Source organism: Struthio camelus, chromosome 9, assembly GCF_040807025.1.
Source record: "Struthio camelus isolate bStrCam1 chromosome 9, bStrCam1.hap1, whole genome shotgun sequence".
Lineage (NCBI taxonomy): Eukaryota > Metazoa > Chordata > Aves > Struthioniformes > Struthionidae > Struthio > Struthio camelus.
This window is the reverse complement of record NC_090950.1, coordinates 15,567,560-15,595,537: the sequence shown is the minus strand read 5'-3', so window position 1 is coordinate 15,595,537 and position 27,978 is coordinate 15,567,560. Positions and strand designations below refer to the sequence as shown.

Below are 27,978 nucleotides of genomic sequence, written 5' to 3'. Positions count from 1 at the left end.
TACCTTTTTTAAGCCTATTATCTTAAAGATACAACACAAAGAAAGAAATTATTGTCAATAGAAAAGATAATATTTAACCAAGATAAACATTAGTCATATTTGAAATGTACTAACACAACCGTATTTTTCAAAGAGCTTTTATTTGTTTGCTTCCTTTCTTGGGAATACATAACATATACAAGCACACAGTTTTTATGGTGGTATAGCGTTCAAACATGAGATCTCCCTCTTTAAAAAAAAAAAAATCAGTGATCCTCTTTGCTTTGAACACGAGAGGTTGGCTGCTTATTCACATGAAACCCCAACAGACTATTCAGAATGCTTCTACACTATAGGACTTCTGGAAGCACAATATTAAACTCAGATATGCATAATTTCTTAGTACAGAAAATATATTACCTTTACAAGAAAGAGTTTTGTAAGAATTCCTTCAAAAAAAGTGAACATTCATTTAAGCCTCCGCTCTCTTATCAATCTTCCAAAATCTACTGTAGTCAGAGACCATTATGGCTACCTGCGCCTTCTGGACATAAGACTGGTTTAGAAGAACACCATCTTCACAGTAAAACCGTCAATCCTTTAGCTCTCATAAATATACTTATTTTGTAATTAAAAATACAGGAATATCACATTTCTCAATTACAATTTGTCAACTTGAACTATATATAAGCATATAAAGCTATATAGGACCCTCTAGCACAGAAAATCCACAAAGCCCTTACTGTCCATTGTAAGCAAAGTTAAATCATGTGTTTTCACAAAACATAATACTCCTGACACAGAAAAAGAAAAGAGAAAGTTAAACTTTGCAACAATTAATATTAAAAGAAGAAAAAAGAAAGACAAGTTTAAAAATCTCACCTGTAAAACCTGGCTATAGCAGGGCCGAAAGCTACATCTGTCCAATAACCAGACAAAATGTATGTTCTCACAGGAAGAAGCGTACAGTGTTTCAGAGAGGAACTGTTTAGCATTGCAAACAACAGCACTCATGCGCTCCATCTCATTTTTGTTAAATCATAGGTTTTAATTTAACTCAAATAATAACTATTGATCATCCAGATAAAAAAACAAAAAAAGATCCTGAATACACCGAAAGTTCATAGGTTTGTTTTAAAATTCTGTTCCCAATCCTAACCTGCACAGTAGAACATACTTCTGAGGCACCACTGAAAAATCCAAGCAGGAATTGATTGTCTTGTATGTAACCACAAACATTCTGGAAGTGATTGGTCTATTTTAAACCCAAAATTTCAACTTTCCCATGAATGGGAAGAGTCTTGATGATTTGATTTTCTATATGCTATAAATGCTACCATACAGTCAACCTAATATACAAAACTTGGCACTAGAACTGCCTCTTTCAGAGCAATACAGTCTTCAAGTGCACTGTGACCTGCAGTCAAATGTAATTTCCAATTTTTTTGGAAATCTGTTATTCTATTCTACCCAACTTTTCTATTAAAAATAAATGCAGTTTGGATTTTTGTTTAAAAAGCTTCTTCTCTCGCAACTTGAAAAACAAGTATCAAAAAGGAACAAACAGCAAAAATAGAAGAAATAATCATATTGTGCTAGTTACGAAGCTCTGACACCTGACAGCCACAGTGTGAGGAACATCAAAATAAAATTCCTATATACAGATTTTATATATACAATAAGATTAAGAGCGTTAAGAAAATTACTGTTTTTGCATTTATTTTCACCACTTCTGCATCTAGCTGCAGCTCATGCAAATGCATTTTCAAGTTCGATACTGTGCAATTGTTCGATATTTTCTATTTGGTCTAGCAACAGAATTAAGCCAGTACTTTACTTTTTGATAGGTATCAAAAAGTAGACACCTTTCATCTGAAAAGTTAGGCCTTAATTTCTTGGGTAAAACATAGCATATTTAGAAGTTCGAAAGCCAAGTAGGTCTCTCATTTCATTCCGGAACTTTGATAAGTCTTGCCGCAGTTCATTTAGGTTTTCCACAGTTGCCTGATCTGTACTTTGCATCTTCTGTCTCATGGAAGTCAAGTAACGGTGGACTAAGCAGCACATCACCTTTTGATAATTCTCATCTCTCTTTTGCTTCAGATTTCTCCATTCCTTTAAACAAACATTAAACATTTACTATACAAAAGTGACTTCTGAGCCCTAAAGGCTGTGCACAACTTAGAGAGAATGAATATGAACAAAAAAGTGGCAACTGTATATAAACATCCTGACTTGCGCAAGTATACAATGCATATACATTGTCAGCCAAATTTAAATTAAATGATAATCTACTGTTCCAGCAAAAAGGAACAAGTTGTAATCTATCTGGCTTGGTAAATAGCCCTGTGAGCAACTAAGACTTCCACGTTCTCTAATGTTTGTTTGCAAGTGTGTATTCTATAAAGTCTTTGAATTTAGTTTCTTCAAAAGCTATTTTTGTCAGCAAGGAGATGCAAAATTCGTATGCATAATTACAGGATAAAATAAAAAGGTTTACTTAAGAAAAATAATCCCTACTCCCAAAATGAGAGGTTCCAGTGTTACTGTTGGTTATTTATTTTGACACTTCTGTGATATGTTTAAAACCAATTACTTTCCCCAAAGCATACTCTAACCTCATCATTTTTTGAGATTAGCACATACTTCCTTGAGGGTTCTATACATTTTCCATCAGTCAAAGTATGTTTCCACGCTACTGCTAGGGCAGGACGGTTACTGAAATTCCCCAAAACTGGCAGTTAATACAATCTTACTTAAACAGAAATAGGTAAAATTTATTTTCATTTATTTATATTTAAATGCAACACACATTATCCAACAGTTCCCATTTTACTTTAGAAGTGCTCATCATGTGAAAGGCACCTTCCTGCAGCAACTTACTGATTCATTTTAGTAAGAAGCACCTTTCCAGTTTCAGAGCGTACAACTTTCCAGATCATTTCTTACCTTTAGGCTATTCTGACGTTTCACTTTGCCACTTGATGTATGAGAGCAGATCCATTTACTGAGGCTGTTGAAAAGATAGCAAATAGTTTTGGGAGAGGGGATGACATTGAAAGGTGGAGGTAGCGTGCATTTGTCGTCAAAGTAACTAAGCCAAAGCTTAGCACGAGCAAACTTCCACTCCTTATCTTCATGATTCTAAAGCATCAGAAACATTAACAGAGATCAGAAGCAAAGTAACAGGGAAGAGCATTAAAATATTTAAAGCCTATTTCAGTAAGTTACATTTTCTCATAACTTAAAAACTGACTGTTAACTTTGATTAAACATCATTTTAACATTATTTTAATGCATTAAATAATTAAAATACTAAATAACTGTAATACATACAAAGATTCAATTCATTATATGCTCTGGCTTAAATATAAAATTCAGCTATTCAGGTAATAAACTCCATATTAAATGCCTAAAGTTAAGCGTGCCTCACCCTGTCAAAAACAGCACCTTGACTTCAACAGCACTGTATCAAGAAAGTCTCCAACTCTCTGAGGGCCAAAGCCTTGCACATTTTCAACATGCAGAGTTTCTCTGGCTTATTTGTACTTTAACTCAACAAAAAGTACAGCATTTTCCCTTGAAGGTAAGACTTGTGAGCCCAGAGACAGAGCTCACCCATAAAAGTCTATCAGATGCTAGTTCACAAAATTAATCTACATGTTCTAACAGGTAAATTGTATAACGTCCAAGATACTGCTAGAATTTACTCATAATTAATCAGAAACCACTTACTGCGATCAGCTGAAAACTTTTATGAAGCATTGCCACAAGGAGCTTAGTTAATACTATCACAACCACCACATTGTAGGTGCCAACAATAACAGCACCCACAAAAGACTGCAATTCTTCACCATAGCTGAAGCGCGTGACAAAGATTGCTACGTGTGCCAGGGAGAATATATACCAGAATAGAGCAAAACATGTGCCAATAAACCTACAAAACAAGAAGAAAATTTCTTTTTAGTTAAACATCAAATGTGAATTTACTTAATGTGAATCCAATTTCAGCTAAAATTCCTAGTAATTAAATAAAACTGTAATGTAAAGGTCAGAACAATGTGGACATTTCACAGATATCAAACTCACGAATGGAATGTGTCATTGCTCTGTTGTTCACAGAAAATTCCCGCACAGTCCTTTTCTTCATTTACAGTAAATCCTTTATCATAAAGTTGCGTCAATCCAATTGTGAATGAGAACAAAACAAGAAGAAACATGCCCAGAAATTTTCCAAAATCCTGTAGCATCTGTCCCATTGAGATCTGTGAAACAGATTTATTCCCAATATGAGTCAAATTTGTAATTTATTGTTCAGCTTCTAAACACACAGACACACACACAAAAAACTATTTATATTTGTTTGTAAATATTTGTTCTAAGTTAAAATTTAAGGTGCTAGGAAGACGACAAAATTAGGAGATGTCCTCATACCATACACTTGATTTTTCAGTGATAATTTCCAGCTGTTAGGACTCTTAATGTCAACAGATACATTTGTTTTCAATAAACCATAAGTGATACTGTGTACACATTTTCCTGCATTCATAATTTACTACAGAAGGTAACTAGGAGCTCCCAAATCAATAGATAAAAGCAATACGTGAAATGCATTTGAACACAAACACCATCACAGAAAGCTGAGAAAGCGCTTCATATGGATACTGAATTAATCAAAACATTTGGCATCATAATTCACTGTGAATTAAAAAGCATTATAATTAAACCCATCTGCTGAACACAACATTAATTCACTGCATGTTTTATGTTAGTCTTGAAATATGCACGATGTCTAGGTGCGTAAGCACATATGAAAACCTGAGGGGTGTAAAGTATAGAAGACATGGCCCTCAGTTTAATTCATTAAGTTTCCAGTTCAAAACAGCCTATATGGAAGTTTGCAGAGCACCACAAAGCATCTAACAAAGGAGGAGAGAAGGGGGGGGGGGACGACAAAAAAGAGTTGTGCCATAAACACAGATTTTTAAACAAACACTGCATAAACTAATTACTGTTTCTACAAAGATATATGGGTCTTCTTCAGGGAATAACATACTATTATTGTTAAAGAATGTAAATACATAAAATAGGGTTGGGTAATTCTAATCCTCTACATAAATTGGTGCGTGTAAATCTTAATCCTGTCTGAATCATGATCTGCAGCAAACAGCAGTGCGGAAGAGAATCACTGGTCAGACTATTTCGTAATAGCTATCCTTCTAAAAAAACCAAACGTTTAGTGTTCAACTGGCTCCCGCTCCCAGACAAGAGGGACACAAAGCAGTTAAAACCAGAATGCACAAGAAGCACGAACCACCCAAACTAATTTGTTTGGAATATTATATAACAGCCCAAATACCAGCCGTTTTCTCCATATAGCCACGGTATTCCTTTCTGTTTTGAATTTCAGAGCACTTGAAAGCTGAGGAGCTAGTCCAACCAAATCTAGGGGAATATCGTTCCACCTTCCGTTAATAAAATAATTCAAAAAAAAAAAAAAAGATAGTCAACTGTGTTAAAATAAGTTTTATTAGTCAATAAAGTAAATGAATGCTTAAAAATAGCTGTGTAGTAGCCAGAGAACGCAGTAGCTGCCTTCCCCCCACAGCCTGTTGGGTTGCCGTGCCATGTTTCAGTACCACCATTTGAACTTTGTGACCTACTTTCAGAAAATACTGTAAGAGTTGTTGCACAAGCTGTACTAGCCAACAGTAATAACATAAGCCTCACTGTGCCACTGAATGGGGTGACTGTTGACTGTTTTTATTTACTTGGAAAATTTCATAACATAGCCTCCTAATATAAAACTTGTGAAAGATCTAGTACATAAATAAACAGCACATTAAACAGTGAACCTCTTTAAAACATGGGAGAGATGTTACTGTTCGATTTGTAGGACAAGCGTAGTGCAACATCAAGATTTTAATATTTTTTAAAGTATGGCAGTAGATTTCCATTTAAAAACATGGAAGAATAAAAAAAAAAAAATCAACAGTTACATAGTCATAGCTAGGGAAAAGAAAGGGGCAAGAATTAAAAAGAGAGAGAGAGAGAGAACAGAAACAGGCATTTTCCAGTAACAATGGCTACAAATAAATATAAGTATTCTATTTAAAGTACATTTTTGCAGGATTTAAGAAAATATCAAATAAATAATTCATTTTTTCTTTTAACAGGAGGACTATTTCATATTTAACTATTCATATTTAACTATTCATATTTAAAAATATTACAATTATTCGTATAGCAATATCAAGTACTCTAAATCATTAAAAAGGGCTGAACCTTCAAGATGGAAGTTTTCAGCTATTCCCTGAAGCAAGACCTGGTGATCTGAGCCAAAGTTATGTGCTCCAGAACCTCCTTTGGTGTAGCTCTAGTTGCAGAGGAGGAGTTAAAAATATGCTGCTCTCAAAAAATATCTGTTCTGCCCTTGTGACTAGCAGTGATAAACTTTCTTGCAAGATCATTTCAGATGATCCACTCTTGCCAGAGGTTCTTAAAACTAGGTCTGCTCGCTAGAAGAAGAGAGGACAGAGCTTGTCGTAATAGGTCAAATCAATGCTCAAGAAATCAGTGACGCGTCCAATCCAACTTTGTTGCCATACATTTCCCAGGCTGTAAGGCCAGAGCGGCTGGACGTATGCCTATGCAATGCCTTCTCAGTAAGCTGTGCCTTCAGTAACGCAGGTGCTTTAGTTTGTAAGGGGTTTCCACCGGCAAAGTAACAAAATCAGTCAGCGCAAAGGACTCGAACTGAGGAGAGGCAAGGCAGAAGGGAGAAAAAAATTTCAAATAGTACATATCAGTGGACTAACAGGTGCCTGATGGATTCTTCCACTCAAAATTTCTTAGAAGGTAGTTTTAAATCCTCTTTTAAATCTAAAAAGGGTCAAGGGAGGTAACTGCAACCTAAATGAGAGGTCTTAATAATAGTCCTGGTTTCCTCCCCTGCCCCCAAAAGGTACCAGCAATTCTGTAAAATGCCATGTTGGACCCTCAAGCCTATCTGCCATAAACTAGGATGAGAGGCTCTGCACAAAAAAAAAAACCCAAAACAACAAAAAAATCCTCACCCACACCATGACATAAACACAACAGAAAATTTTCTCTCTGCTCTCTAATCAGGGGAAGAAAATTTAAATTGTTCACAAAAAAAAAGGTTAAATCCTAACTTTAAGTGAAAAACATTAATTTAACTTAGAAACTATTGTGGCTCTACCGTTCCACCATCACAGAAGACTGTTAATGCTTCCCCCACTGCTCAAGACAACTGAATTAAACATATCACAGAAGGAAAATGTGTTTGTATACTGTCATTATTTTTCATGGAAAGGCTCAAGTAAATTCAAGGTGAATACGAAGAAATCTAGTCTCCCTTCTTGTTACTGGCTACAGATAGCAGGCCATTTTAGTACTCCGCAGAGTTTTCTTTTTTAAAAAGGCAGGTTGCACAATTCTACCCAACATGCAACTTCAGTGAGACTACCAACACAAATGGAAAGGCTTTTGATTATTCTTCCATGCTACACATCTCATTCGTCTGTCCACTAGAGATAATAAGTTATGACTATCACTTGCACAGAACTTTAAAGAACAAACAATAACCTGTTTTCAAACTGCAGGCACATCCGTCATATAAATGTTAAGCTACCGGCGCATAACCATAGATGAAAACTAAAAGCAGTATATGTACAATTAGAAGGAAAGACAAAAAAACAGAAATTTCCTTATAAAAAAATGTGAACGGACACTGTCTTCCATTCTTTATCTTTCCTTCTTCCTTCTAAATCAGTGTATTTTACAGGAGGAGACTAAAAACGTATCTATGTAGTATCATTTCTGCTTTCTAGTTTTGCTTTCTATCTTTGTCTATAAGCATTATCAGTAAGACTCTGGATAGCAATTTAAGATCTAGTTTAATATTTTCCTCTGACAATAACGATATTCACCTGGAGCGGTCCCAGAATAGAGCTCGTTGTATACATGAAGAAGAGACGTAGATAACTAAGAACATTAGCAAAAGCAAAAAGACCTTCTGCCACCAGGGTAGGATGGAAGGCATCCCAGTCCTTCCTTTCAGCATAATCATGGAACTGGAATGGAAAAAGCACAGTCGGAAATCATTTACATTTTAAATAGAGAAATGCACTTATGCACCCCTTCCCACACCTCCCTCCAGAATAGGTAACAGCATAGAAGAACTTCAACGCATTTGACTTATAGATAATGAAGATGTTAGTCTTTCAGATATCCCACTCTTTTTAGCCAAAAGGATTTTAAAAGCTACTCCAGAGGGAGCCAGAAAGTAGGCTTAAGTTCAATCCTAAACTCTGCCACTTGCTTGTGTAATGCTCAGCAAATCACTTTATATCTCTGGTTCTGCTTCCCCTCCCACGTTTTTCATAGCTAGTTGAAACAGGGATCATGTACTATCATAAACACGTACACTGTCTAGTGTAACGGGCCTCAATTCAAAATGATATTAAAATGCTGCAAAATAAACTAATTAACTGATGCGACAGCTGGTCTTAACCACGGTTAGAAAGATTTAGAAAGACTCAGGTGCTGGGGTGCCTACAATGGATTTTATGAAAGACTACAGAGAACAGAAGTTGCAAGAAAACTGTTGGTGTAAATACACCTTTAAAGTATGTCCGTTAGGATATACTTTATAATTCAGCTACTGACCTGATATCCACAAGTGCCTAACTTTCAGCTTGAGCTGAAAGCATTCATTTATTATTATTCACAATATTTACATTATCAGCTCCTGCTGTCTCAAAATGGACACTCAAAGGCTAAGGAACACAAAAATCAGTTCAAGTGAGCTGTCCAGAAGGTGGTAGGAAACAGGCTTAAAAATGCTTTTATGCATTGCAATCCCATTTGTATAAGGCCACCTTGCTGCTACAGAGACTCTTCCTTTATTTCTTACAGCTTCACCATTTACAACATGGAACCAAGACATGAAATGTGCATTTTTATTTGGTTTTCTACAGAATTATAAGGGATAAAAATAAATGTTGTTACATAAAACTGGAAAAAAAAAAAACCCTCATCACATTTCTGTTAAACAGAACAAGAGTCCTGCATCTTCTTTTGCTTAAACTGGCAGCAAAAGGCTCTTACCACAGCAAAGGAATTACCACCACAGACATGCAGATATACATGCAGATATATTTCCAAATATCTTCAATCAAATCTAGATTTTTTTTCCCCACAGAGAAAAGACAATGCTCCTCTCTGGTCTTGGAATTTGTCTCCTTACTACAAAAAACATGATGTTGGAGCATGTGAAAAGCTATCAAAAGTTACCAAAAAGTTATCAAAAGCTTAAAAACAAATTTTTGTAACAAACAGTGTTAGGCGATCTAAATACAGAGGTTCCTATTAGCTCTTTCCGTATGGTATTGATCTCTCAGAATAAGACTAGCTGGAATGCCAAATCAGACAGGCTGCAGCGGGAGCTTTCCCCAAACGAAAACCAAGCCATCTGGAAGACGAGGAAGAGGACAGTAACTCTGTCTGGGGGCCCTGACTACATGGAGCCGCCTTGGTGTATCCCCTAACTCCCATTTGCCTCATCGGCTTCTCTTTCAAGTCCAAGATGCAGCAGAACCAGGGAACGAGACATTTACATGCCACATAGCACAAAGGACGATTGAGTCGTGTCTAAACTGTATCCACACGGTAAACTACCACCACCACAGTGCACGTCACTACAACACACTACCGCTAACACACTGCACCTACTATATCTTCACAGAGTTTGCAGAAATCTACTAAAACTACAGTTACAGGAACAAACTGTTGCTAGCTCATCAAATGCATACATTTCCTATCAAAGTGAAACACAGGTATCAAAACCAAATTCTAATCCTTTTAGCACTGTCCCTTTCTCAGCTGTAACCTCCATTTTCTGTTAAAAGGAGAGAGCTTCTCTATTTGCCCAGTCGGTCCCAGAGGATCTTTAGATTTATCAAAATGGGTGTTCACCTTGTTATGGGCAACTACTTTGAGAGCAAAGGTTGCCAAATACAGGGAATTCATGACAAAACTAAGCTGATTACGAGACTCTTCTAAAAAGTCTTCTAAACCATCATACCAGAGTCGTTTAACATCCGACCACACCATTCCTGCAGGAAAAAAGACAGACAGAGAAGTCAACCCATTACACTGAACAGACGTTCTCTTACAATTAAGCACTTCCGACTGGTTTTGTATATAGTCTTTTAGCAAAGAGGAAAAAAATGAATTACATAAATTTACTAAGAACAATGCATTGGGCTACAAGCATTAATTATAAGGCAACAAGATGTTTAACCTCTTCTCGTCTACTTTCAAACTAGGAACCAATAAAGACGGCACGAGGGAAAACGAACAGGAGAATAACATGCACAGGGAAGGGTCAAAATTAAAGGTAAAGGGACAGAATACAAATGCTTTTTATGAAAGGAAAGTATTCAGCTGCTTCAAAAAAGATGATATAAAGCATCACATATTTTTGGAAGTGTATTTGTACTATAAAATGCTCTTTAAGAAAAAGCAGCTTATTAACCGTTCCTGAAAAGATCCAAAAGTGCAGTAGAAATGTTTCTTACTCTGATATCAAGTAACATACATGAAAAGCGACCGTGGCTTAAGACTGCAGAAAATCAGAAGTTCAACCTAGAACAGCATACACTTAAAGATTAAGGATCTTAATTCTGGCAAACTGATGTGACCACTGCTAACCATGCCCGACTGTACAGAAAAACGCAGCTACTAAGAATTTTACTAACCAAATGTCTGTTACAGGCTGACATTTTTATAAAACTTGAAACGACCTTTAGATGAAATACAGTGACACCTTTGATTTCTATGAATAATCAGTTATGTAATGTTTTTTGAGCACTTTAGATGTAAGCTACTATACTTAGAAGGAAAGCAGCATTTATATGATTGGTAGTTAAAAACTACTAGACTCGGTTTAACTTTTAGGACTTTGCAAATTCTCTAAAATTTTGATCTGTCCAGTAAGAGAAAAATGAAGTGGAAACCACCCCCCCAGGTATTTATGCATGACTACTTGCTCAATCAGCTTTGCTGCAATGTTGCAAGGCAGTATTAAAAAGTGGTGTGCAGTGTTAGTTAAAAAGACACACAAATCTCTCTTTTTCCAGGTTACAGACAAAATGTTTCTAAACCAGAACCTATGTACCCTTCCCATTGGATCAGCACATATCCAAGCTGAATTTGTTAAATTCAACAAATTTCTTTAGGAGCTGGAGAAGTAGAAGATGGTGTAATTTATATGTTATTTACACACACAGGAATTGAGTTCTGTTGCTTTATTTTACAAGGGAAAGCACTTTTATAATTCAGGCTCATAAATTTGGAAGAAAGAATTACTGTGACTTTGAAAGTTAATCTAAATGTACAATATTCGCTGATAACTTAAAGTGTTAGAACTTTTGCTGTGATCATACTGATACTGATTTTTAAAGGGCATTTTAATAGAACTCTGGAGGATGAAAACGTAGATAAATGTGTTACTTGGTTCTTTTATTCAAGTTCATTTTGGCACAAATTTTCTAAATACGTTATTTTTCAACTTACTGAGTATTTGTAAGGAAACAGTCCAATATATGATTATAAAATAACACTTAAGCTATAAATATAATTAGTATTTAAAATATATGAAGATTCAATAATGTGAAAAATAATATGATTTAACAATCTATGCTACATTTTTCAATCCTAATTATAGTCCACAGGTTAACATATTACATGAGGAGATTAAAACGTTTCTATAGCCTTTCAGTGAAATTTTCAAGACCACCTAATGTCATACCTTCTGTCTACATTCGATGTGAAGGAAGTTGAAACTTGGTTTCAAAAAACAAGTTAAAGAATTTCTAAGATCAGATAGTGAATCTGAAAACAAAGGAAGAGTCTATAATACTTTTAGTAGTCTACATCTGAAGATTTCAAGTTTAAGATCTGCAGAGGTTTGGGACTAAGAACTTGGTCTTTCCAGGATCCACACAAACTACTCAACAGGTTTTATATAGATAAACATTGAAAGGAATCACTGTTACACAAACATACACACAAAAATACTGTATAGATAAGAATCGTGATGTTTACAACTATGTAATTATTTTTTAAACTCCCAGTCAATCAAATGATGCACATTTAATTATCCTATACTAAGGTACAAGTTTCCAGGAATTTATTTATCGAATTCTAATCTAAATAAAACAAATAAAAACATGTTAAAAGGTTTTATGATTTTTCACCCAATACAAAAGTTCACAAGGAACCTACTCCACGGAAATTATCCCTGTGCTCCCTCTACTGCATCGCCCAGAATTAACACATGTAGTTTCAGGTATGGTGAAATAGTCAGCGAAAACGACACACAGAAATGGAAAACTATAAGATGGGGAAAAATTCTTCTTCCTGGCAGTATTTTAAAACAAGGGGGAGGGACATTCACTGTTTCTATTTATTAGAATAAGTGGGAGTATGCGCATGTATATAAACATATATACAATATTTTTTTTTTCTTTAAACCATACTTGAGGTCTGCAACAGGTCCAAATTGTTGTGGCTTTTGGTTTGTTTTAATCTAACATATAGAACTGGTGAAGAAAGACTGAGTTGTTACTTATAGTTGATGTGCTACTAAACTGGAAATTTTGTGCCTCTTCGAAGCCCTCCCCCTGAGCTGAGCAGGATATTATCGAAATTTCATATTCACAATCTGAAAGAGACTTTGTAGAACCCTAAATATTGACATCTCTTTAAACTTGGATTAAAGCAACAAAAATCCAGAGGATCCCCCTGTTCTGTATAGTTAGAGCATACTGAAACAGAAACAAAAACACTGCAGGGGTTGATTTATGACTATAAACTGCACATTTATAGTTTATACCCCAGTAAGTTGCAATTCAGAAAAAAAAAAAAAATTAACTCGTATACAATGCATGAATATTTTTAATCCACTGATCTTAGCTTTGCTAAATTAGAAAGGAACAATAACTTGACTATTAATATTCAGATTCTAGCATAATTCCATATGCCGATGCATAAATAATTAAGGAGTTGAGATCATTACCTTTTTGTTAAAACATAGAAAAGTAAAAGAGCTAGAAGAAATCAGAAAATGCAAGTTTGTTGGTGGATGTCTTTTTTCATATTTGTTGGCCTATGTCGTTTTCATAAGAAACAAGTTTTTACTCACAATGATTAAATATGCTATATAGTAAACAAAATCACCTATTCATGAAAAATTTTTGGAAAAAAAATCTAAGACGATATCTAAATTAATTCTATTTCTCAGTCTAGCACAAAGGAAAAATAGTTAACCATAGGCTTGTATCTGTTACAGAACTGTTAATCCGAGGAACACACAGGTTTGCTTTCCACTCATGCTTTTTAAGTTAGTACCAACTTAATGTCCCAAATTTAGGAAAATTTACAGCTTTTACACTAATATGCTATTATTATACAACCAAATCTCATTTGCATCAATCCAAATACTACCAGTCTCCCTGAAGTAAAACTCACAGTTCGTCCTCTGTCAGATCCTGTAACATTCTGCTTCTCTGAAGCTTTGCTTTCTTTGATAACTAGAAACTGTTGTAACACATCACATCGCTTCCCCAAAATGTGTTTTCTTTCTGTAACGCTATCCCCCAAAGAGCAAACCTCTGTCAAGCAACCAGTAACATGCTGATTTCACAGAGAGGTAGTGCAAATCATTATTGTTAGATCAACGTCAGAAATGTTCACGTGATTTATTCAAATCATACCTACCAATGAGCCATATTATCAGAAGATAGTCTATTCTTTCAAGGGCTGGCCCCATTGTATTCTTCTTATTCTCATTGTAGACCAGTGAGTACAAATTAAGTAATAATAGAAATGTGAAATATGAAGCCCCATGAATAATAAACTTCATAAAAGGAGTGTGGATTATTCGACCCACTCGAGATTTAGGGGCTAACAAGTAACACAGGGACAGAACTGGCCAGAAAATGCCAACTGTCAAAACAGTCAAAATCTTCTTGCACGTATGCTTGCGCCGGTAGCCTGCCATCTGTCCAAACCACACGGTGTTAAGAAACTGCTGGCAGTTAGATTGAGCAACAAACTGGAGGAGAGGGGAAAAAAAAAAAAAAAAAAAGAGAGAGAGAGAGAAACAACCAAGAAATCAACTTCAGGTTTCTTCATGCTAATTACTAATACCATCATTAAAATTCATTTTCCAACGACGTGAAGGCCCTCACGAAGCTGAAACGGGAACAACATTAAAGTTGAAATAATTTTCTCATAAGAAAACAAAAGTGCTAAGGACTCATTACAATTACCACATGCATTATTTTAATTTCCTTCTACAGTCAGAAACTAAACATAGAGTAAACACACTAGATCTTTTAAAGGTCGCCAGGTTAACAACGAGCTTTGGTTTTCAATTATTTAGAAAGCTGGTATATAAATAACGTTATATCCAAGACAGTTGCATTATCTGTGTTACTATAAGATACTGTAATTGTCTCTGAAAAATAAGATACAATTATTGTAAGATACTGTCTACACTGCAAAACACAATGCCTTGTGGCCATGCAATTTTATATGTACTTCTTAAAATCTTTATGGCTCTGTTTAGCAGGGTTAATTTTAAATCAGAGTAAGCTATGTCAGCCCCGCAAAAGACGAGATTTTGGTCTGAAAATTATGCAGTTTATTACTGCATAATTTTTTTAATTTGCTGTATAACTACTACGTAGTTTCAAATGTTAGTTGCTGACTCGCACGCAATTCAAAAGAATATATTTACCCTACAGCATAGTTTGTAATTTCATTTCAAAACCAACAAAAATAACATTGACGTTATCATCATCACATTTCAGAAAGCATCATGAAAAATTGTCACTATAGTAAACTTGGCACCAATGAAATACTTTCTGCAAAGATTATTTTCCTCAGACCACACCAAAAAATGTTATTTTCATTCAACCACCATGGTTTAAAAAAAAAAAAAAAAAAAAAAAAAGGAGCGATGCTCAAAACCAAAAGAGCATCCAAAATACTTTAGTATGCTCATTTAATGCATACCAGAACTGCTGGTAAGGCTGATCTAGGACATTTGGTAACTGTGGCTTGGGACTTTTAAACACTATGGATTTTAACAGTTTCTCAAACAGTTTAAGCTTAGACATATAGAACAAACAGTAATGTCTTCTGCAAATGCTAAATGCAAATGCATTTTCACGACACTGAAACATTGCACTAATGCAAGTTAAAAGCCAAAGTATTCTATGTATGAAAAGAATCATCATTTTTGCTAGCAAACGTCACTAAGTAATTGCAAAAAAATCTTACTTATGTGTTTAGTAAGTAACTTTCATATCTGTCGCATTTTCTTCAGGGAGAAGAAAATAGCTATTTATAAACATAACACTGAGCACAATGCTTGAAGATGTACATACAAAAGCTTCGTTAGCTTAAATTGAGTAAATTTGTAAAAATCGGTAAGTCTCCGGAATTTCCTGAATTTCTAAATAAGGAAAGAGTAAAGAACAGGAGGTAAAGATGAAAAGCAAAGCTGAAGACCCTTATGCCATCCTTTCTTTTACTAAAGTCTAAACCCTCATTTAGATTTAATAACTACTGAAGATTTTAACTCTGAGAAACATCACTTTATATATTTTCATATTATCACTATCACTTATGCACAGGAAAGAAACTTTCTTCCTATCCCTTGGCCTTGCACTAGAATCCCACAAGTACCTATACCCAGCCCAGTACAGGAAAAACTAGAGTTATAATTTGTCAAAGGACAGAGACAATAACTTACTACATGAAACAAGTTCTGTATTCAAGGCACAAAAGGCAATATTATTCTGGAATGGAGGTGCTATTCAGTTATACCAGCCTAAGTCTAACAATTATTAAACAACACAGGGCCCGAACCAGAGATGAACAGCTCAGGACAAATGAGAAGATAAATCCTGTGTGGCAGCTAACGGTCCATGCTTCCCAAGATCAGGATTTAATGAGGATCTGGACAGATAATTACCACTACTAGAGCTAGTGGCAAAGAGTAGTAGCCTATATATCAATACAGAAAACACTACATTCTTCTTCAAAGTAAATACTGGAAAAATACTCAGCATCTTGCAGTACCATTTCCCTATGTTCCACCTGTAAATGGTATGCGTATTACATTCTCTTCTATGACTCTTGCAAGTTTATTTCCATATCCATGTCTAGAAGCAGAACCAGAAATTAAATGAACCACAAGTAAAATGATACGAAAAACCTACGAAATTACAGCACAGACAAACCTCTTTCTGATTATACTTGATTGCAAGTTTTAAGCGACTTAAATTCATCCTCTCTTCCAACAATCCTCGCTTGTCTATGTGTTCATCACTAGAGGTGTGATTTAGAATAACTTCCAGCTCCCGTGAATTCCGTGCCTGTGCAAGCAAGTCTTTAGCAAAGGTTTTGCACTGCTGTGCTAGTTCCTCATAATCATTTCTGAAGAACAAAGAGATACCAAATATTAATGCACTGCTGATATAGTTTCCATTAATTCATTAACTATCTAAGTTCAGCTTGGATTGTATGTTACGCTAAGGTAAAGAAAAAAAATATTTCAAGACGTGAGCATTCGGAAGACAACATTATATAGGTTTCTCCATGTAACGTGACAATTGTAATACTTGAGATCACTTTGCAACTCCAGGAGACAGATAAAAACTGAGAAACAGTTGCAGTATACAAATTCTTAGCTTTTATTTATCTTGAGTTCCATATGAAGAGTTAAAACTTGGTGTTATTTCCAGGAGATAAGAAAATGTAGTAGTCACAAAATATTTTAAGTAATGATTCTGGTAATTCTTAACTTGGAATTTCTTAATTCTCTGCTTTGAGGGTAAGTTGTTTTGGATTTTGTTTTTGTTCATGCCACGTGAAAATCAAAGTCTATTCACTAAATAATATATATTAATATAATAAAGGCAAGAAAAGAAATTACATTAGTTGCTAGTCTCACCTGACACACAATCTACTTCACTGCCAAGCTGTATCTCCAAAATGCAACAGTTGAACTTTTATTAAGATATAGGATCAGCTATAAATAAAGATTATTTCAGGTATTGTTTAGAAAAGTAAAATCTTAACCTACATAAACATTTGTTTACATGAGGCAAGAAATAAGAAATAAGCTCTACGAGTATGAGCAGATCCTTCCAACAGTCAGTTCATTCTATGTGAATAAGACATGGAATAATCTATGAAAAACCGAAATAAATAAAGACATGATTTTTGAGAGAGATTTCTTAATATATTTTATGTTTGTTCTCAGAGAAAAACATGCTTTTTTGCTATTAAGTTTCAAAAAAATTACATAAAATTTCATAAAATTACACTGAATATTTCTTATATAGACATGGCATTTTCAGCATGAAATGTTCTACACGCATACATATACATACACACATGCTTTCCTATATTATTAGAAGCAAAATTAAGAAACAAAACCCAGAACAATTTCAAGCCTGAGTCAGGTCAGTACAGACAAGTGTTACCTAGTTCCACCTTGATGTTACATTTAAAAAAAGAAAGGAAAAAAAAAAAAAGCATGGCACTAATGAGATATGAGTATGATTAAAAGCTGTGTGATCTTGATATAAATCAGGATTTAGCATTATTTCTGCTTATTTTTCCAGAGTAGAGATGATATTTGAAAACTAACCACTCTAAATCCTTTTCAGTGAAGACAGCTCAAAGTAATTAAAGTCTCACAAAATAAGGCAGCAATTACTTTGTATATACATAATATATTTTTATTATAGGTATTACTTTAAACCTCCTAATTACGAGAAACTGAGAATAAACCTTTTATAATGCTCATACATATCAACTTACGTCTTTCCATAAAAGTATAAAGTAGGTTTGTGATTTATTCAATTCCTACCTGAATTCAACCTCAACAAGACTTAATTCTTTCAAGTCTGCACTAAGTTCAAAAGCTCGCAGGATTGGATCCTCCTCTGTCAACATTATTAAAGCAGGACTGGCCAAACATCGATAGATGTCAAGACGAAACCTGTGACAAAAGAATAGCAAGCAAAATGAAGATATTTCATTTAGTTAGCAGTTTCACATCAGAACCTGTTCTGAAAGTTTGCACAAAAAGTCAGCTTGAAAGAACAAAACAAAAAAAACTTAAAATCAGAAGCTAAAAGCATTAAATGTTCTCAATATGCACATTACATGCATATGTCAATGGAAGAAACTGTTTTTAGTCTAATTCCATTGTCCTTCATATACTTAGAATTCCCATTATTTCCAGCATCAAAAATTGCCTGCTAAATTGGTGTCTTCTCTTCTCCTCACTGCTATTTCAAATGTTATTAGCACACCAGCAGAAGGCCACCATTTAAGGAAACAGTATGGCTAAAATTTTGACAGTTTTGAAGTTTTACACAGTAGTGCTTATGGTGCAGTGTATATAAGAGAGAGACGTAAAACGTTTCAAGGCAATCTTCTATCGTAAGAAACTAAATTAAAAACAGCGGGGAGCAGCTGGCAAAAGAGCCTTTCTAGGTCAACTGCTTCAAATAAGTAATGCTGTTCCAGCTAACTCAAGGGAGAGGCAAAAAAACATTCATATACTTCCTTCATATCAATGAGGCAAGGAAACGTGTTCTTGATCCAAAATCCTCCTCACTTCAAACCAAACCAGATTTGTGCCAGCAGCCTTCCACATTCCAGGTTTTTATGTAAAGAGCATATTACTCACCAGTTCTGTCCTGCTTCTAGAAACAAACCAAAACATGCAAAAACGTTTGGGTTCCCCATTCCTTTATAATAATTAAATGGCCAAAACTCTGGATCATTATTGAGGTGAGTTAGTGAAACTCCTTTCCCTACTCCAGAAGCAGATCCCAGACAAACTTACTAACCCAGGTTTTCAATTCCATTTTGTATGAGCATTTTTTTTTTAAGTACATGCATTGCTAAAATATAATTCAAATAGGACTCCATACACTATACCTTTGAAGAATATTTTCGGTTTGATAGACAGGTATTAAGTTTTCTGATAACGCTGCACTCAGAGATACATGTATCATCTAACTCAGATGAAGAAAGCACTCAACCTTCTCTTAAAATCCTCTGTAGGATTTTGTCTACCAGCAACTTTGCACACGTGTCCACAAAACACTTTTAAAAAATGCAACACATTAAAAACATTACAAAACAGCTCACAACTTACCAGAGTCTGACATTACAGCACTGTTTTAACATTGGTAATGCCACATGCAGCCAAAAATTTAGAAAATTCATTTAACGTGACACCAACATAAAGTCGGTCTTTTTGGGACATAATTTCTAACATTTACAACACTGAAAATAAGAAAATTCCATTACGGGCATGGCCCACCTCTGTCTCTTAAGCGGCATGTGACTCTCAAACAGCCCAAGTGCGGACTCCACGCCAAGGATAAGGGATGTGACTATTCGTGAGGTTGTGCTGGCGTGCAGCTCTCTAACTAATCCAAGTGCCCAGCAGTGCTCCGGGACCAAGGCATTACCAGCACACCCATCCTTCGGGAACTAGCCCGATGCCCAGCCCACTCCTCCATTTGGAAGCAGGGCCCTTGGAAAGCCATTGCCATCTCCAGCCTATGAACCGCTCCAGAAGTTTATCTTCCCTCAGCTCTCCAAATTACGTCATATGTTTTTCATAATTCTCAGCCACAGAGAAATATTGGCGTGAACCAGAGAAGAGGATCTGGTAGGCTCACCAAAGGAGCCATCTGAAAGGACACTAACAAACCTGCAGCTCAGGTTAAAGCTGAGTCCACCAGTGCCAACAGCCATCTTGTCAAATAGTAACATATTGCCAGAGTATCAGAGGAGTTCAACAGATGGCCTAACTTTTTCTGTTTCAGTAGGGCTAAGTAAACATTGTTTTAAAAAGGAAAGTAAATGAAGTCTTTAACATTCACCTAGCAATCGAACCATAACACATACTCCTCTCCTTTCCTAAAAAACCTCCCTATCAAATGGCTATTTCCCCTTCAAGACTTCAGCTAACAAAGCTGCCAAACCAGAGGGAAAGTGTTCAGAGGTTCGGAGGTTCGGGTGTGCACTGTTTTGACTCGGCAACTGCATATATCTAAGTAACTAGTTTTGTAACATATTTAACACAGGGTTTTTAGGTATTTATCAAGGAAAGATAAGTAGCGTACAGTACGATTTGGACAGGTCACTCCAAGCTTGTTGCTTCAGTGAGAATTATATAGGACAAGACCATCATTCATCTCAGGGAAAAAATTAAGCAGATTTGTTTTCTCCTCTTCCTCTCTATTGCTAACATGACCACACATCTTTTATTCTGCATTAAGCATTTCCTGCAAACACATATACATACAGTATTGCATTTTCTGCAGTAAATCTCATCAATATTCCCCATATGCAGTTTCTTGAAATATTATTACCCTTTCCATTCTGCTTTTACACTTAACGTCTGAAAAGCCAGCATTACTCGATTAAAAATGACATGACACATTTAAAATACAAATTTCATCCTGTAGCTAGTTATTAAATATTATTAACTATCATTCATTTAAAAACACAACAGCACTTACTATGTGGGATGTGCTTTCCAAACAGGAACAGTTTGGACAGGAACAGGAACAGAAGCAGAAAGACACAGGGTATGTCTATAAGGCACAGTGAATTCTGTTTATCTCAGCAAAATAAATTAGCTCAGGTGAAATGCCACGACAAAACTCCTACACCGCTCCTTAGTACCCAGACAACTTATTCATAGCTTGTTCCGGCATCTCTACCTATTACTGCACGGTATTGTGATAGGCACATTCTAAAACAAAACTGCTGTGGTACATGGTATCCATTCCAGCTTGAGCTGTGAATTATTATCTCAAGTATTGCTACTGTTTGTTTCTTGGGATACTCTGACACCTTTTCTCATACTGAAATTAATGGCAACATTCAGCTGATACCCCAGGTCACTACAGATATCAGGATCTGGCCTAGAATTGTTGAATATCAGTACCAATTATCCTTTCAATTCCCTTCTGTTTTAGACTTATCATTTAGATACATTCTGGAATAATTCCAAATACAATACTGTAATTGTACTCCACTTACGATCTTTGAGCTCTGATTTTTTTTTTTTAAACACAAACTCACATACATTAAATTGTATTCAATCTTCAAATATTTTATTGAGTTAAACAGATAAATTTCTTTTCAAATCAGTAAATCCCTCCCTCCATTTGCACCTTTACTGAAAAGATTTCTACTTCAAAAATACTGTCTTTGGTTTACATTGACCATTCCATGCTACGTAAATATAAATACTTTCAGGACAACGTGATATGGCATTATCCACCTTCTCACTCTGGCTCAAAAAAAAGCAGTATTAATTAACTTAATAAAAATTTTACTTGCTTAGTTCCTACGCTCCCAAAGCACTAACAGGTAGAAAATTTGCAAAACAGTTGGCAAAAAAAGAAAGGCTCTTAGCTTAATATGTACAATGAAATAAAGAACAAAAAAAAAGTCACTATCTCTCACCAGCCTGTTCAAGCACAGCCCATTCCCAAGAACTAACACATCCCTCACAACAGCGGCTACGATGTATTAAAATGATCCACTCACAAACTTCACGTTAAAAAGAAAATATATTGAACCTCACCCGGGTAATACTGGAGAATTAAGGCGAAAGTTTTTCCGTTATTGTCATTGTTTGGTAAGTCTTACCTGGAATGTCGTAGACTATCTTTTTTGTTCTTTGCAGTACAGAGTGTGCATTCACAGCCTACAGCATGAGGTTTCGGTAATGATATATCTTGTTTTAACAGCATAGTGAGAATTTCATAGTTGTTACGATGAGCAGCTAAAATAACAGGTGCAACATCCATGGTTGTTGAGTACTCTGGATTCTGAATGCGTTCCATTAGTTTCTGCAATAAAACGTAGAAAGTATCTAAGTTTATTTCATACAGTTCTATTACAATGTTTACATATACATTCATCTTGACTGTAAAACAATGCCTCCCAGTGAAGCTCTCCTCCAAAATATTTTCCTCACGTTTTACAACATGAAAATAAAAAAAAGGCATAAAAATGCCTTCAAACACCTCTTATATAAATAATGGAAAAAGGAAAATAGATGCAAAAATGTTTTATTTATCTACACAGAAAATTGCCGTTCATAGCCTATCTTGTCCAATACACATAAAAAATACTAAGAGAAGTGCATTTTATTATAGTTCAAAATAGAGTGGTTTTTTTTTTTTTTGAATGAGTTGATTTTACTGCTTAAGTGCAGAGAAAATATCTTGATTATAACAAATACACATTGTGGGCTACGCAATGCATCATGCCTTTTTTTCCCCTTTACTTGTGTACTTTTAAAAAATGTTTTGATACTTGAGGATAGCCAGAAATTTCAGATGATCATTTTAAGATTTGATGTTTACAGATTTGTAGAGCTTCCTAGTATTTTCAGGCAAAAATACACTTGTTTATAGGTCAAGATTGCTAACTAAATTGCAAGAGGTCCACAAGAAAAGATTTATAATCATTCATTTCTTTTCCTCTTCCAGACTGATAAGGTATCTGTTAGCAATCAGCATTTATAAGGCTATTGGATACAGGCAGTAGAATAAAATAAAGTACTCTATCCTCTAAGGCAAAAGAGGCTATAAAAACATTATCTGATGTCCAGACTCCTCAGAGATGTAGAACTTGATTTAATGATGTTGCTTTAAGTACAGTACCCTGAAAACAGCAGCATAGCCCACCACTCCCTGAACAAAACCCCAGAAGTAAACACACTCAACTACAATAGTTGGCCTGGAGGATCTTTTTGGTCGGTGATTAAGCAGAATGTCAACAGCTCCCACCACTTCCGAATCAATAGCCACCAAAAGCGCATCTGATGACTAAGGAAGGAAAACAGGTTAAACATGAAAAGAGCAATAATTTAAACACCATAAAGAATTAATTTGAAGTCAAACTGCAAACTCCCCCCTCCCTTTTTGTTTTTGTTTTTTTAAAGTTCTAGAACAATGCTCTGTACTATTGCCATGTGTACAATCAGGATACAAATTTAGGCGGTCATTGCAAGAGCTAGTACGGTATTTATTAACAATTTGTTTTACTGCATGAATAGGAGAACAATAAAACGTAGCAATTATTTTTCAGCAAAGAAGATGGAGGATATTCAGGAAATCAAGTTCTAAGGGAAAGGTTACCTGGAAGGCTATGAAAGGTTTTTAAAAACACGTTGCACAAACATTTCTTTTTTTAAAAAATAGACGCATTTGATGATGGACAATGGACACTTCAGCTCTGCATTCCTAGTTCCATGATAAAGCTAAGAAAATAAGTTTTCTTCCTGGGCTGTAAACAACTTCTAAAGCTTCTCTGAAGCTTCACAGCTTGAGCTACATTTTCCCTACAATTTATATTGTTCTCTCTTTAATTCACCTTAAGAAATCCAAGTTTTTGCTTCAAAAACAGAAGAAAGAGACAAAATTTGTATTATTGCCACTGAAAAAGGAGATCCATGGAAGGGTTCTGGTATCCAAAAGCTTTTGGGTTTTTTTGTTCAATACCATACAACCTAATAAAAGATTTTAGGTTGTATGGTATTGGACCTAATAAACCATACAACCTAATAAAAGGCTTTTCCCTGTTAGCCTTCACTGTATTGTATCCTTAACTACAACTCTCCTAGCAGTAGCAGAAATGTTGTATATTGCCATGCAGTTATGGTCAAGGAAGCTGCCTCTGCCATTGAGCTCAGACTAAGTTTAACAAAAAACTGAACCGTCACCTGAACTGTCCTGGAGTAAAGCAAAATTGACAAAAGTTTTAAAAGGAAATTTTAGGACAACGTTTAAAAAAAAAAAAACAACCCACACTGCACTGACTAAACTTCTGTAAGTCGAAGCTCCACATTTCAGCATTTCTAAGCACACTGTAAGCAGAAATTATTGAATTTGGGTAACCAAAAGGAAACTGTTGTAAACTCACATATGATTTTTTTAAAATATACATATTTGATAAATATGCTAAATATGCCACATATGCTACATACACACTACACTATGTAGGCTCTAAGCAACCTTATCTAATGGCCAAGTCACTGCTGTTTGGACCAGATGACCTCCTGAGGTCCTCTCTAAGTTATCCACAACTCTATAATTACATAATAGCTCAAAACAGACTCCAGTATTTTTGACACATTCCAGATGAATTCTGCACTACAGAAACACATTCTCATCTTAATTTAAAGACATCCAAGAAGATGTGTATTTTTCTAACGGCGCTCCCATTTTAAAAGTTCTTATACTCCAGATCCAAAGAGACCTCTGCACTCTAAACACTAATATTAGGCAGTTTGACTAGATGCTACTTATTTTGCTTGAAGATAACGCGTATGTTTCCTCTGCCACAGGAATAACATTTAAAATAATATTCAGAGTTCTGTTAACATTGTTGATACATTTGCCATGCCAATAAAATCCCAGTGGAGAAGTTATAAGAAAACACCTTCCTGATTACTAAATGAATATAGGCAACTTTGTCCTTTTAGGACAGTTTTTTTTTTTCTTTCAGATTCTGATAGATTAATAGAAAACAGAAATAACAAGTAGAATATGCAAATCAATGACTAGACTTAAAATTTTCAATAATCTGATCTATCTGTGGCATACCTGGCAGCCATAATCCAGAAGAAGTTGCAGTATGTCCAAGTTTTCATTTTCAATGGTTATGGTAACAGCATTTCTTCCAAGCACATCCACACAATTTATGTTCATTTCCCCCGAGCTGTTTTCCTCCAAGAGTTTCTTAACCATGTAATAGTCACCTGAAAAAGCAATGTATGAACATGTGCTAGCAGTTATAAATAAAGCAATACAAGCAAATTAATATTGTACACACCAGCTCCCGCCACATAAGGTAACATTCCACGATATTTGACAACAGACATGTAACATAGAGGGCAACTAAGAATTCAAGCACTCTCACATCGAATGTGAAAAAAAGAGATATTTTGGAACATCTCTTTCAGGAAAGCCTAAAGACATGCACTTTAATCCAACCGTCTTTACAGTCTATTAAAACACCCCCCCACACACACTGGCCTGGGTAATTTTCAGGACCGGCGCAACTTTGCACGTTCCTTGTTAGTCACAGAATGGCCAAGGTTGGAAGGGACCTCTGGAGATCATCTAGTCCAACCCCCCTGCTCCAGCAGGGACCTCTAGAGCACATTGCCCAGGATCGCATCCAGACGAGTTTTGAATATCTCCAGGGAAGGAGGCTCCACTACCTCTCTGGGCAACCTGTTCCAATGCTCTGTCACCCTCACAGTAAAGAAGTTTTTTCTCAGGTTCAGACAGAACTGCCTGTGTTTCAGTTTGTGCCCGTTGCCTCTTGTCCTACTGCTGGGCACCACGGAGAAGAGTCTGGCCCCATCCTCTCGACACCCTCCCCCCTTCAGATACTTGTACACATTGATGAGATCGCCTCTCAGTCTTCTCTTCTCCAGGCTGAACAGGCCCAGCTCCCTCAGCCTTTCCTCATAGGAGAGATGCTCCAGTCCCCTAGTTATCTTCCGCTGGACTGGTCCAGCCCTCCACTGGACTCTCTCCAGGAGTGCCATGTGTCTCTTGTACTGGGGAGCCCAGAATTGGACACAGCACTCCAGGTGAGGCCTCCCCAGGGCTGAGTAGAGGGGGAGGATCACCTCCCTCGACCTGCTGGCAACACTCTGCCTAATGCAGCCCAGGAGAGCACTGGCCTTCTTGGCCACAGGGGCACGTTGCTGCCTCATGCTTAACTCGTTGTCCACCAGGACTCCCAGGTCCTTCTCTGCAGAGCTGCTTTCCAGCAGGTCAGCCCCCAGTGCTCTCGGTGCTGCAGGTACCATGAAAGCAGGTGCACTGCGACGCCCCAACGGTATGGGACTTCAAGCCAGCCGGTTTGGCAAGCAAACGCAACTCGCTGCGACCAGGTGTTCGCAAGCAGCACCTTCCCGTCTGACTCAAGCACAGACGCACCAGGCTGCCCTGTTCAGTACTACGCTGCTCAATAAACTCTTTTTGTGAGACACAAAGGTTTTGAATGATTTTTCAAATCATCAGGCCAAACCCCCGCGCGCAGACACACCTGCTCCCCACCGAGCGGAGCTTTCTGCCCCGAAGCTCCCAGGGCAATTCAGGGCACGGTTAAAAACCGCAGTCACTCCGGGACCCCCACGTTTCGAAGCCGTGGAGAACAGGGTGATTTCAGGCCGCGTTTCTACGGGCGGGCACGTACGCGTGGCGTTAAGGTAAGCGGGCAATCCCCCCCGCCCCGCCCGCCTCGGGGGGCGCAACCCGCCCAACGCCTCAGCCCCGCGGCCTCGGGGGCGCCTCGGGCTCCGCCGCCGCCGCCGCCGGGCAGGGCCGCCGGGCAGGGCCCCGCGCCGCTCCGCGCCGCTCCGCGGGCCTGGCGGTGCGGGCGGCCCCCGCCCAGCCAGCGGCGCCTCGGCGGGCCGGGCAGCGGCGCCGTACCTTTGTCGCAGGCCAGGAGGAAGAGCTTCTCGTCCAGCGTGGTCTCCTCCTTCACCTGCCGCACGTCCTTCAGCGCCAGCAGCTTGTTCGGCGAGGCCGAGGCGGACGGGTCCGCGCTCTGGTACAAGGCGGCCATGGCGCCGGCTCCGCCAGGCCCATGAGCGCGCGGCCCGGCCGGCAGCGAGGCGCAGCGGGGGCCGCCGCGCCCCGGGGCAGCGCGGGGCGGCGATCCGCGGCGCTGTCGGCCGGGCGGGCGGAGGAGGAGGAGGAGGAGGAAGACAGACAGGCAGGCAGGGAGGGAGGAGGACGGCCTCTCCCCGCCGCAGTGCGCAGGCTCCGGTAGCGGCGCCCCCTGCCCGGAGGAGGAGCCCGCCGGGCCCGCTACGAGCTGCGGGGGGACCCTCCCCGGCCTGGAGGGGAGCTGCTCGCCAGCAGGCGAGGCGGCACCGGCAGGAGTTCGTCGCCAGCACCCAGCGGCCGATCTCGCTGTCCTCCTACCTCTGCTCTGGGCAGCCCGAGGGCGGCCGAGGCAAGCCCGGCCCAGCCCAGGCAGGCGGACGGCGCTCCAGCCGCCTCCCCGCCACGAGAACAAACTTACTTCTGTCCCAGCCCGTGCTTAGCAGCAGGGCGCTGGAAACGCCGCCGTCCGGGCCCGGGGCAGAGCGGGTGCCACTCGCTCCTCCCGCGACGGGGGAGCTGGAAAGCGGGAGTGTGTGAAAAGGCCGGACTGCGGTCACCTCGGAGGTGGCCTGCAGCGGGCACAGAGAGGATGGGAAAGGCCTTCCCCCCCCCCCCCCAAACAGGGCTTGGAGGGGAAACAAACATGAAAAAGCAGTGGAAGTAGGCCTTTTTTTTAATTTTTAAGGAGAACCCCTTTCTGGTTTTCTCTGGTTTTATGAACATATCCATCTGAATAAAAAAGTTACAGCTGAGGAAGTGATAGGGGGTAGGAAGAGGAAAGCTCACAAATAACCTCATTGGGCCTTCTCAAGGGAAGGCACGTGCGTGTGCCTAGCCCCAAGACGGGGAGAATAGCTATTGTCTTTCATTGTTTCCTCCCATGTGGATGCTTCTAGACACCACAGCTCTTTAAGTGTTTCCTTTTTATATAAAAAGGATACGTGCCATTCTATCCTTGAACTTCACAAAGCTCAAGTTCATTTAGTTGTTTATTATACAAGCTACCATGCACAAACTTCCACCTATCATGTTTTTGTGTGTTTATCTCGTTTAGTTTATACAGGCGCTTACTCAAAAATTGTCTCTACTGCATCAGTTTGTAGCAAGTAGAGACACAGAACTACAGCCTTAGCTGAGTATTGTCATAGCTCTACTAACTTTGGCAGAGCGATAAGGATTTAGACGAGGGAAAATCCAAATCACTGTTTCT

At 37.8% G+C, this 27,978-nt stretch overlaps 1 protein-coding gene across 1 annotated transcript; it reads right to left on the bottom strand.

Annotated features, from left to right (window-relative positions):
• Positions 1-121: 121 nt before the first annotated feature.
• On the bottom strand, positions 122-26,912 carry TRPC1 (transient receptor potential cation channel subfamily C member 1). The gene is made up of 13 exons (XM_068954147.1): positions 26,589-26,912; positions 24,744-24,898; positions 22,863-22,964; positions 21,778-21,980; positions 17,957-18,088; positions 16,320-16,515; positions 13,786-14,122; positions 9,979-10,118; positions 7,932-8,075; positions 4,069-4,244; positions 3,715-3,916; positions 2,929-3,123; positions 122-2,094 (listed from the first exon to the last, which is right to left on the bottom strand). Exons 1-13 carry the CDS (start codon positions 26,722-26,724, stop codon positions 1,867-1,869), a joined length of 2,346 nt encoding a protein of 781 aa, XP_068810248.1. The 5' UTR covers positions 26,725-26,912; the 3' UTR covers positions 122-1,866.
• Between the last annotated feature and the right edge of the window lie 1,066 nt (positions 26,913-27,978).

Coding starts and splice junctions, on each gene's coding strand:
- TRPC1 (XM_068954147.1), bottom strand. CDS start 26,724: ATGGCCGCCTTGTACCAGAGCGCGGACCCGTCCGCCTCGGCCTCGCCG. Junction 18,089..21,777: donor GATAGTCTACGACATTCCAG/GTAAGACTTACC, acceptor CTTTTGTCACAG/GTTTCGTCTTGACATCTATC. Junction 2,095..2,928: donor AACGTCAGAATAGCCTAAAG/GTAAGAAATGAT, acceptor GTTTGTTTAAAG/GAATGGAGAAATCTGAAGCA.